Source organism: Ixodes scapularis, unplaced genomic scaffold (genome assembly GCF_016920785.2).
Source record: "Ixodes scapularis isolate PalLabHiFi unplaced genomic scaffold, ASM1692078v2 ptg001212l_1___fragment_1__unscaffolded, whole genome shotgun sequence".
NCBI classification, from domain to species: domain Eukaryota; kingdom Metazoa; phylum Arthropoda; class Arachnida; order Ixodida; family Ixodidae; genus Ixodes; species Ixodes scapularis.
Window position 1 is genome coordinate 1,002,133 of NW_024610117.1, and position 12,711 is coordinate 1,014,843.

The 12,711-nt window shown below is 44.7% G+C and overlaps 1 protein-coding gene across 1 annotated transcript in view; it reads right to left on the bottom strand.

Annotated features, from left to right (window-relative positions):
• Positions 1-12,711, bottom strand: part of LOC115332280 (putative acyl-CoA synthetase YngI) — a 257,512-nt gene that overhangs the window by 78,843 nt on the left and 165,958 nt on the right. Inside the window, exons 11-12 of the mRNA XM_040220250.2 lie at positions 11,152-11,228; positions 10,948-11,055 (exon numbers count right to left, since the gene is read on the bottom strand). Coding sequence (XP_040076184.2) covers positions 10,948-11,055; positions 11,152-11,228 — 185 coding nt within the window. The remainder of the gene's footprint in view (positions 1-10,947; positions 11,056-11,151; positions 11,229-12,711) is intronic.

Consider the following 12,711-nt stretch of genomic DNA (forward strand, 5'->3'; position numbering starts at 1 on the left):
CGGTTACGAAAAATAAAATGTATATCCGCGTCCATGCATCGACGACACTTTCGACCGTCTGCGCCACTTCCGGTACTTCCCGTCGATGAACATAAAGAGTGGCTACTGGCAATTTAAAAAAAAAAATCACCGCGTCTCCACGTGGTGAATGATGTTGATTGGGGCGAAGCTCTGGTGGTGCTGATGATACTGATCTTGTTCATAGGTAGTGCTGATGGTGCTGATTTTTTTTATCCTCTCTGGAGCAGCTTTTCGTTCGTTTCCATCCATGTCAGAAAGAGAATGTGTGGTATGGAACGTGGTTATATACGCATTTGAGCATTTGACCGCAGCGCCCCCTCGTCTATAAACGTTGAGCCAATGCATCCAAAGTTTAACGCGATTATATACGCATTTGACCGCAGCGCCCTCTCCTGTATTTACGATGAGCGGCTATATGCAACGTTTCAACCATGACATTTCCAGCTCTTGAGTTACTGCCACGTCTCAGAGCCCCCTACTCGTCCCGCAGTCGTGGCCGGGTGAGTAAGGCGATGGACTAGAAATCCATTGTGGTCTTTCCGCACAGGTTCGAATCCCGTCGACTGCGCCAACATTTTTTCTTTTTTTTTAAGAAGACAGATGGGATGGCAATCAATGTGAGCACGGACGCCGGACAAGGCTAGACCCTACACTCTTAAAAAAAAAGGAGTCCAAAGGGAGTCACTGCTTCCATGACTCTCTTCGTCACTTCACGACTTTCTTAAAGAGTCAATTTTTCGTGCGACTTTGTTTTGACTCTTCCCCTTCTCAACGGGAGTCACAGGTCAGCAGCATTTGCCCTACCGAAAAAAAGAGTATGAATGCCGCTTCGCGGCGTCCAGCCGGCAACCCAAGCCCCGCCGTTTCCCTATGCAACCTCTAGAATGGGAGTCCGACACCATTTAGTTCAAAGCTTTGTCGACATTTTTTTTCAATAATAATTGCGCAAAAAAATTTAAAACGGAAAGGAAAAAAAATAATGCACAAAGTTTCGTCGACATTCATTTTTCTCAAGAATAATTGTAAAAAACAAAAACAAAAATAATGTATGTTTATTTTTTGCATCGAACCTGGGTTCGCTCTGTAAGAAGCGGGCATCTTTCCACATAGCTATACCTGCGAGTACTCGTTTTGAGAATTAGTTTTATACCAGATTCAACAAGTTTCGCGTTGTGCATATTATTCGAAACCGAATCCTGCGTCTGCATTTTACATATTTCTAGAACTGTCGTGGGGTGCGTCTCTGGGAGTGAGTGAAGGTGCAGCAGCTTATTCAAGACCATACTCCGTTTCATGCGTAGCATGCAACGCAGTCAAAGCTAGCGCACCGGTTTGCATCGCCGACCGTGTCTTCGTTCACCCCATAAAATAGTGCGTCCCCTGCAAAAACACTTATAAAAAAGTCGAAAAATGTGCCTCCTTGGAGCTAGCAACTGATAGTGGTGTTATGATTTCGACGGAGCACAATTGTTTTTCAATAAAAAGGAAAAGATAATGTAAACTACTTTAAATTGTTTTCCTTTTTCTCCGTGCGGCAACCGCTGCGGGTTTTCGGGTTGTGTGCACTGGCTGGTTTTCAGAAGATGGCGTCTTACGCAACACGCTCAAGTACCTCTCCTGCTCGGATATTTTCGAAGATTCGTTGCGCGCAGACCTTGAAAGAGTGCAAGCAGGTGATCGCCAAAGTGTACGCGAGTACAAGAACGCGTTTCCCGGAGAAGTCGGTGGTGAAGTCCTGGAGACGGCCAATAACAACACCGGAGTGTGCGCCCGGACTGTCGCGAAGTACAAGGCGCAGTGTTTATCTGGCACGCTGGCGTCCCGAAGCGAAGACCTCGCCATGTAGAAGTTTCGAGCACGGGGACTGTCAAGCAATCCGAATACACACACAACGCCATTCGCCTGAAGGTGCATCGCAAGTACCCCGAGGGGCGGATTCCTACCCTTGACAGCTATTTCAAAATAAACTGTTCAGGCCACAACTATTGTCGATTAACGTCCTATTATAAATTTTGGGGTTACTTATAAATTTTGAGATTCCTCATTCCACGCTGCACGAAAGAAAAATATAACTCGGTGCTGGAGTCAAAAAACACTTGCAAAGCGGCAGAGCAGATGGTAGAAATGTGGCCTCTCGGCGACTTATAAATAATAAGAAAGAACAAAGGAGGAATTGAAATATGCAGTTCGGCAATGCGCACAATCTTGCACAAAAAATATGCCTAAAAAAGAAAAAGAAAAAAAAAATGCGCGTTTAGTGGGTTCGAATTACTGCCGCCGAGACGTCGGTATCGCCAGAGCAGCCCTACCACTCGTCCACGAAACGCGCCCAGGAACATATTTTTTTCTGTATTTTCATGCGCACCACTTCAGCACCTTTGACAGCTTTGCACGCTATGTATGCAAATGAGTATAAGTGCCCATTTTGAGAACCACACCACCACACTGCGAGTTGAAGCAACGCCAAAGGCTTGCGTCTCGCAGTGCCGCCTGTTGAATAACCATTTGAAGAGTTTGCACACTGTGAAGGTAAGAGCGCTCACACCGAAGAGCTCTCTTTACAACGCCTACACACACACACAGAGCTCACAATTGAAGGGGGGCCACTGAGGTTTTAAGAGCCACTGATCGTAGCAATCGCATTCCAAAGACGCCGCGTTGTCGTAGATTGTTTTCCACCAGCTAGGTCCTGTAGGGATGAGGCCAAGGCCAAGGCTGGGGGATTCATCGGCGGAAACGTAAAGGAACCAAGGAAACGACGTGAGGCTCGCGGACACGGTTCGTGGGAGCCGACGACGTCCAAGCCACGATCCGAGCAGCCCTAGTAGCAGCCTTGCTTCCGAGAAGACTGTATATTCTTTCCGGCGGGCACACAATACTCCGACAGCATGCCTGCGGCTAGTGTGGATTGCAGGAGGTGGCTAACAGGACGACCAATGCACAGAAAATAGGTTGAGCACGACACAGCACGCAACAATTGTCGCCGCCATGTTGAAATAAAACCAAGCTGAGACAGGCCAAGCTACAGTTTAGTACACAACGAAGCTGAGCCAGGCCAAGGTTCAGTTTAGTACACAACCAACATACTTCATTACAAAGAATTAGATAAATGTTAAAACAAATGTTTTCACGTTTCAAAGTTCTAATGTATGTCGACTAAAACAGAAACATTCACGTTGCGTCAAATGAGTTCCGTCGTAACCACCGAACGTCGCCGCGTCGCCATCGCCACCGTAACCAAAATCAGAAACAAAGCAAGCTGCAAACTGCGTTTGAGACGTTCTCTTCTTCACTTGTCTCTGACCCTTCTACTTTTAAGTTTCTCTTTCTACCCCAGTCTCGGGTTAAGTTTCAACATGGTATATACAACCTATTGTAAATGATAAGTATAATCAAACTAATAGGAAGTTAAGCTGCCGATTAAAAAAAAACACTTTTTTTGTTTTGTGCAAATTCCGATGTAACAAAACAATGCTGTCCTGAAAGCTTCTGTTGTGTTTCATGATATATTTTAGAGCAGCATTGAGTTCAGCATCGTTCAGACCATCATCGTTCATTTTTCCATGTTTCATTAGAGAAAATTGTAAGATATCAGTTCTGCATTTCGACGTTCACACTTGCAGACAATTGATGTTACCGCTTCTTTTAGGTGGAATCGAAGTTTCCATTTCAACTTTTATACTTTCACACAATTGATGTTACTACCCTTGTTTTAGGGAAATTCAAGTTGAACCTCGCAGGCGGCAAGAAATCTCCTAACGATCACACTGCCTCCCTTTGTTCAACAAACTGATACTTGACTAGGGCTGCTATAGTCCAGACAAAGTGAGAGTCAGCACTGACTATCTTTCGGAGAGTCGCTCATACACTTCCATGACTCTCTTGCGATAGGAGTCGGGGGACTCTTCATAAAAGGAGGGTCCTCACAACTCTTGTTGCAGAGTCACGGGAATTACCAGGAAGGAGTCGTGTGACTCTTTTTCTCCGTTGGATAAGAGTCGTTAAAGAGTCGCAGTTAACTACGTCACCTGGAGTCGCCCATACACTATCATGACTCCAGTGTGATGAGAGTCGCGGGACTCTTTTTTAAATAAGAGTCAAGTGATTCCAAACTGTATTCGTGGAGGAGTCAAATCTGTAGCGCGCAAAGACCCCCCACAGGGAGTCGTGGCGACTTTCTTTATGAAGAGCCAAGGGACTCTACAAACTGGAGTCGATTCTGCGGCGCGACAATACCCCCCAAAGAGAGTCATAGCGACTCTTTTTTTTAAGAGTGTAAGGAGCTTCGCCCCTAAATTGACAAGCAGAACCGAAAGAAGACTGCCTTTGTCACACCCGATGAACTCTACGAGTTCCAGTTTATACATTTCGGACTCTAAACGGTGGCGGACACTCTGCAGCAGATCATGAATACCGTGCTAGCTGGACTGAAATGGTAGAGCGGTATTGTGTCCCTCGACGGCGTCATGGTATTCTCGCGTGACTTTGACGAGCACTTTAGGCGACTTATGGCCGTACTTCAAGCCATCAAGACCGCCAGGCTTATACGGAAGCAGCCGCATAGTCGTTTCGGCCAACGAGAACTGAAGTTCCTTGCTCAAGACGTCAGTAGCGAAGGATCGCACCCTGACTTTGGAAAGACATACGCCGTAGCCGAAATTCCTCGACCATCAGACACGAACGCCGTCCTCGGACTCCTGATCATGTGTGCGTAGTACAGGCGCTTCTTTCTGTATTTCAACAATCTTTCTGCGCCACTCACACACCTCACGAGAGATGCCGTGATGATTTCATGAGCAAAAAATATCAAAGCGCATTTGACGAACTAAAGCAAAATTCCAGACACCTCCCACCGTTCGCTATTTGGACCAGTCTCCAGAAACTCAAATCTACACGGATGCCCGTGATATTGAACCTGGTCTTGCACTGGTTCAACTTCAGGAGTGTACAGAATAGTGATCGCCTATGCCAGCCAGACGCTCTCAACAGCGGAGAGTAATTACCCAACGATAGACAAATAACGTCTTGCCTGGGTCATCACCAAGTTTGGCCTGTTCGTGTTTGGGAGCCCGTTTCGAGTGGTCACAGACCACCACTCACTCCAGCTAACCAGCCTACAAACCTTAAGCATCCACCAGGACACTTCGCTCGGTGTAGCCTACGACTACATGAATTTCACACGACCGTGGCATAAAAGTCCGACCGTAAGCACAGTGATCCCGGCTTTATGTCCAGCGCCACCGTCCAGTCACCCGCTACATGCGCCGACGACGATGACGCCGACGAAGTGTACATTGGGGCAATCAGTTATAATGACACGGTCTACCTACAACGGTACAATCTAGAGCTCCGCTCCCTGATCGATCACCTCGAAGCACGAGAGAGTACAGTCCCTCGCACCTTCTCCAGAAACCTGGTAAGGATCGTCATTCGTTGAGGGATCCTCTCCAAAAAGCACTTCGGGAACAGCACTGCAGCATCGCTATTGGTAATCCCAATAGTGTCCGAGAGCACATGTTTCAACAGGTGTTTATTTGGGCTTTTATGCACCGGTCGGCGCTCTGTTGTGGTAGCTCATATGTCCGTAGACGTTACTTGTGGAAATGTGGGATCTCAGCATAGGCTGTGATTAGTTATGTTCCGAAAGTGCGATTCCGCCGTTACACTTGTACGAATTGTCGGGACAAGATAGCGGCTTCCAGTTGTTATTATTAAACTGCTGCAGTACAACCCCTTTTATAACTTTCATCCAATTTTTTCGTAGCTTGCAGTATCGTGCTGAGAATAAGACAGCATAGTAGCATCTGAGAGTTTCCCCTTTGCCTGACTCTAAGCGTATAATGCCGCTCTCTGTATTTGTATTGGAAACGAAGGCGGTATGTTTTTTCCTGAGATACATTTTTAGTGGACACATTATCGCAGTTTCCCGAGGATAAACCGGTGATACGTTATAACTAGTTAGAGGAATTCTGAAAGCCGGCAAATGGTGGTGATTGGCGCTGGTAACGTTTTATGACGTCCACCTTTTTATAGATACCGTATGCAACGTGCACCAATTTCGTGGCCTACATATTCTAAGTGTGAAACCACTAAGTTACATTTTCGGTTGGGTGAAACAAAGAGAGTATTTTGTGAGAGGAGATGTTTCAAAAACCATATTAATTTTATATGTGTTTGTTGGGGTCATAAGTGAAGACTAGATACCTTATGAGAATATCAATTAATTGTTTCAATGTTTGGGCGAAATTTCTCACTCAAAATGGCACTTTGGAACTCTAAAGACCAAACGGCGAGATGATTTCTGTCTTTGGGCTGTCCTTTTGCTTAACTTGAGAGGGGACAACTGGAGGACGTTCTACTGCCGTCTGATTTTATGTTCACGGAGTGACTAGGAAATGCAAACATCCTGCTGCACGGCATTGAAACTGGTGACGCACAGCCCTGGAACTGCAGTCCGTGCACGATCAGCTTGTAGAGAAGAACGCTCCTGGGCACATTTCTCCTTGAAATGACTCATAGTGGTGCAGGAGGTAAGTCAAAGATACATTGAGCATTTCCTGTGGTTGTTACTCCAAGAAACTACGAGACATGTCCTTGCTCTGTGTAGACTACCAACGGCTTAACGACGTGTCTGTAAGGAACAGATACCCTTTCACTAGCATACCGTCTGAAATGGACGCGCTCGTTAACACGACCCTGTTCACAACGATACGGCATGAACACTTTCCATGTACTTGAGAGCCAGCATCGTGAGAACTCATATATGCAAAACTGAGTGGGGTAGCGTGGAGACACCCCGGGGCCCGGCGTTTTGCGGCGCCACTTGACAGTCACCGCCGTTGCGCTTCCCCCGCGCACTCCCTGGGGTTTGAGCGTAACCCAACCTCAGGCTGCTCGCGGTGGAAGAGCAACGTAGAGTTCCTACGCCAGCCAGAATTGTGTATTCAGCCCCGCCGGGTGGCCGTAGCACCGCCTTTCCTGCACTGTCCTAGATACTTTGCTCGTCACGTGACTGAATTCAGCGAATACTGGCGCCACGCGTGAAGAATAGGAAAGGATGAAAAGGCAAAAGAAGAGCAAAATACGCCTGGGCACGTGCACCGCCGGCAAAGCGACGGTACTGGTGGCTTTCCTGCACGACGTTGAATTTTTTTGCACCTCACACGATCGAGCTCGGCGAATATCGGCGCGGCGCCATGCGGAAAACAGACGCGCAACATTGGCTCCCGTAGGCAGCCTATACAGGAACCGTAGCGCAACGCTGGCGCGACCAGTGCACGAGTTAAGGGGGCCTTGTCCCTCACTACGGATATAATAGGACATCGCCATAAGTGCCCAGGGGGCTTCTGGGCTTAAGCCAGTCATGGGCAGTTGCACGACGCATACTTAGCGTTCCATTAATCGTCCCGTCCACCTAACATTAAATATCATTCATTGTTTTTTAAACCCCTGGCTCCGCGACGTTAGTCTAGGTTAGACATACGCAGCAAGGAAACTTTCGCACTGTTTGCACTTTAAACTCGTCGTATGCCTATTGTATTGTCAACGAAGTCGCCAGCCGCAATTGGAGTAAACATTTTGGGTATCTGGCGCCTCTTCCCGCCAGAAGAAATTTGCTGACACCTTGCGGAGCAGAAAGGCCCGAAGGCTACTCGAAGGAATAACGATTCCCAACTCCAAAATGTTTTCGAATGGGGTCTTCCCTATTCTAACTCCTTCGGCATCTAGTTGACGTGGTTGAACTTGGATCGTCTTTATGTGATCAGTCACTTTGTGTAGAACTTGTTTTTCAAAGCTGTTAGGGTAGGTATTATACTTGGCATGGATGGGCAGTATCTCAAATACAAGTATTTGAAATACGTATTTCAAATGGTTTGTGTATTTTGAATTTGTATTTAATTACAAATTGCGTAATGTATTTGACGTGTGTATTTAAATACTAAAACGTTGGTATTTCCAATACAAGTGTAAATAAATACACTTTTGTGGGCGAAAATACATCCCTCAAATTTAATGTCACTGCCCAGAGCAGGAAGAATACTACGTTCTGCAGCGAATGCAATATCTCTCAATCAAGCACAGGCGTTTTGTGACTTTGTGATCACGGTGCTAGTCCAGGGCAAGAATAGTGACGAAATTGACGTTCACAGGCATACTGGCTAAATAAGTGCCTGTGACAACTTGTGTTGCTTTCCAGCCTGATTTCCATCCATATTTTGCCTGGAACGTTCTAAATGCGCGGGTCGTCCAGACTTTTGTAACTGGCGCGAGTTGCAACAATAAAAAATTCTCTAGCTAGTGCTACGCGTCTTGGTCGTCTCGGTTCTTTGTTGGTCTATACCAAAATGTAATCGACAAGAAAGTTGCTTGAACCTCTGTACCTTTTTAGCTATTACGTCCAAGCTGATTACATTTTTTTGTGATTATATTTCTATTACGTTACTAGAGCCTCGCACACTAACTCCCGAATGTGCAATGCAAAGTTAAAATGAGATACCCAGAAACCCGTTGCAGGTGCCCTGAAGTCGCTGACGCAAATTTTAAGGAATGTATTTGGGAAAGTATTTGGAGGAGACCAAATGCATTTGGTTGTATTTGTATCTTGTATTTAAATGCTTTTTTGGAAATGTAATTAGATTTGTAATTAAATACATTTTTGACGAAATATTTTGTATTTGTATTTCGATACATATTTGCATGTATTTTGCCCATCACTGATACTTGCAAACTGTAAAGAGGAGGCTTAGGTTGGTTTGGACGAGGGGACAATGGAAGTGGGGATGCCATTGTCAATGCCGGAACTGTCACATGGGTCTTGTCAGTAACAATGCGGAGAGTGAGCTCTACCAAGAGTAGGCAATTGTTCAAAGCACTGCTCGAGGAATCCGGTGAGACCCAAGAGCGATCAAATAAACCTATTTGTCGGTTCGTCGATGCCCGATATTGAGGGTTAGGCAATATTTTTCATACGGTGGAAAGGTTATGCTGTGTTCGAGTTTATTTGGGTACCTCTAGTGTTAGTAAGCTTGAGTAAAATGGGACACATTCTTTACCAATATTGTACCACGGCCGCTTGAACCGTCTCACCTCATCAACAAGAAAACAACGAGAAATAATCAGCCCCCATGACAGCAACAGGTACTTTGGATCCACGAATCCACCTCTAACAACTGTGATAACCAAGTCATGCGTCTCGCTAAAGACCTAGTCGCAGCCGCATTGTTTTTTGAAAGCGTTCCAAGCTGGTAATAGTTTTAAAAAGCTTGTGAATTTAGGTATGACAGTTTAATATTGGTACCAATACTACGAATAGATAAATAAATATGCACATTACGTTAACTAGCGTGTGTTGTGAATCTTCATACCTGCGCAGCGATTGAACTTCAGTTGACAATTTTTTTTATTTCACTATATTAGTCTATGACTCTAGAGCCAGCTCCTCTCAAAGGGCCTTTAAATGTTTACTGTTCTAAGAGGCTTCGTAAATCCGAGGCAATAACACTTAGTACCAACGTTACTAAAACACCCAGTTGGGAAACTCCCATAGAGACAGCTTTCAAAAAGTGGCCCCAAACTGTCTCCGAGCACCGAGCTAATGACGAACACAATGCCACCATTTCTCCCGCAGCGGCCACTCGAGGAACTGCACGTGACTTCTATTTTGGCTTTAAGAACAAATACAGCGGAAGAGGCTACGTGCCACCCCCGTCTCCCCGGCGGACGCGCCGCGTTGAGCTATCGCAGTTAAAATGCACCTAGGGCGGGACGTGCTACCTGAAAGGTCCGCTGAGGCATGGTTGTATAAAAACAATATTAATTGAGCCGCAAAACCCTGCAAACTAAAGATTTTAAAAACATAGCGCGCCCCTCTTTTGGTACTAAACTCCAATAAATTTCATTCAAAAGGAGTCTTTTTCGTTTGTTTTTACGCAAGAACAGGCTTTCAAAAAGCTCAATGTGACCACAGTACAGACAAATGATAAAGAGTGGCACTGTTGTCGCATTTAGCTCGGTCTCGGTGGACGCCAGCGGCCCAGGTTTCGACGGCGAGTTTCCCAACTGAGTGTTTTAGTAACGTTGCTTAGTACGTACTTAGAATTCACAATTAATGGAGACAAACCTAGAGCTCCACAAACTGCGCGTATTATATTCTTGTTTATCTTTAAATCCATATTGTTTTAGTTATATGCTCAGACTACTTGGTCGGCAGACGAAGATAAATACAAACATCACTTCGCGATTTACCGGGGGGATTAGCTTCACTCGACTGAACAAAACATTTTCGGTTCATAAAACCTCAGCATGTTTTATTCATCACTAATATCATATTCAAACTAGAAAATCACATTAGAAAAATGCTGGTATGTTAAACAAAGTAATTCATAAGCACTATATTATAATTCGCTTATATTTATCACTGACTAAAAGTATGCTTTAAATACTATTAAGGAAAGTTCAAAATAGGGAACATCTCGCTACAAGTATTTTCAATCCTTCACTTTTCCACAAGTTAGGTTTACTAAAAAAACAAGCCCATGGCAAATTCATAAAACTATAAAAACGGCCCCCCGAAATTCCATACGGAAACTTTTTTTCTGATTTCCAATTGGAAAAATGTTATTCGGGGCGATTTTATTTGTGGTTTTTCTTTCCGGATGTAATATGTTCAGATATCCCATTTCCTTGCCTAAATGCAAATAATATTTGAACTATATTTATCTAAACTTTTCCTTTGAGTGCCTGATATCTTCGTGACGCCTAGAGACAGTGGATACAAACACGTTTCATAATGTATCGTACACGTTCTGACTTAACGTCATTGCTGCCTACACAATTAAAAAGTAATTGAAATTTAATTACTCGTTCCTTCCCTCAAAAAGTTTCTAAGTAGTTAAGGAATTCGTTGTTTGCATGTCTAATACAGACCTCAACGTGATCCAGCGGCGTTCCAACCGTCCGAATCCAAAGGTCTGTGGGTTCGTCAGGATTCGTGCTGCTGAAGGCAGGACTGGTCTCGGAGGAACCGAACAAGATCTGAGAGCATTCACCATTCACAGGCATAAATGATGGATCCCATAAGATTCGAAATCATTTTCCAGTAAGAAAACCACTAGAAAACAGCTTACGTACGTATATACTTGGGGCGTTCATCCTTGTTCTAATCATTTCCACAATTGCAGGAGTGGCTAAGGAGCCGGCCATGGCTGCTATAAATAAAAAAGATATAGCAAACGTCACAGACCGGCCAAGATTCAGGTTCTAGTTCACGTGACGTCAATTTCCGTGATAAATCTAGCAGACAAATTTAATCTAGTCAAAGGCGAACTGACCAGAAATCATGTGGCGTCATTTTACTCGGTAAATTTAGCAGGAAATTGAATTGCTGTTGAGGTCGAGTGACGTCAATTTCGTCACTAAGTCTAGCGGAGAAACTGAATTCGTTCAGAGAAGACGTGAGAGGAAGTCATGTGACGGCAGTTTTCCCGCTATAAATAGCGAAGAGACAGAATTGGTGTTGATGTCACGTGACGTCAATGTTTGCGCTAAATGCAGCGCGGTTACGCCGACGCCGGCGCAGACGCAGACGCCGACGCCGCGAAACCCGGTAACGGTATCCTAAGGCTGCGCTTTAAAGTATGATACCCTAGTATTAGCATTGAAAGCTACGATACCCACCCTTGTCGGTCGACGAGTATACGGAGTGTGTCGCCTATAAAATAAGATCGCAAATAAGCCCTTGAATATAAAGCCCTGCCTTGACCAAAGTTGCTGCTCAGAATATAACGGTACACGCGTTTAGATCGGGATGGCCGCGCATGTGAGGCATCCACATAAACATTTAAAGGCCGCACATGTATGCAGGGGGAATTTTAATATTTTGATTCACATTCTTACATAATTACTTTATTACAAAATTAAAATTACCAGAGAGACTAGTGGAGACGTTTCCACATTGCGGTTTGTTTTTTCAGTGTTCTCTTTTGTCACTAAGCTCTTCCCTCGCTGTTCTCTTCCTAGATTGTCCTCTTTTGGCGAGTATATTTTAAGCTTCAACTTTTTCATGCGAGCTGTTTTGTGATGATATTTCCCACCATGCCACAGACTTCACCTACTCTAAATGAAATAGTAGACGCAAATATAAGTATAGATATCTGTCGACGGCGTTCACTGATTGTGGTGTAGTTTTAGTCAGGGATAAGCGCTTTCCTAATGTAGTTGAGTATTCTGTACCAATCTGTCGTGAGCTTACCAAGATAACACAAAACGACCACTGAAAACCCGAATATTGATGGAAAATCATTCCAAGAAATCTCTCTAAAAATATCAAGCCTATTTTTAGATAACGAAAACAAATATTTCCGGGAAGCTTGATTTGAAACACCCTTCCGAATCTACGAGTTAGGTGGCAACCTGGTGCACCCCTTTCTATTTGGATGACTTAAAACAGAAAATGTCGCTAACTTTTTCTCTTTCCTTCTCGTCGTTCATGAGGACGTGCACATCCCATGGGGCCAACCGCGAAAGTATTCCAGGAGACGTTTCTTCACGCGCAGACATCGTGTCACTTTTCTGCGCTTCTTTTTTAAGCAGTGTATGGTAGTCTGCCTAAAGCGGTTTTTAAAAAGGTAATGTTAAAATAAAACTTTAGCAGCCATTGGTGAGCGACGTAAGGGGTGATGCCGTATAGGT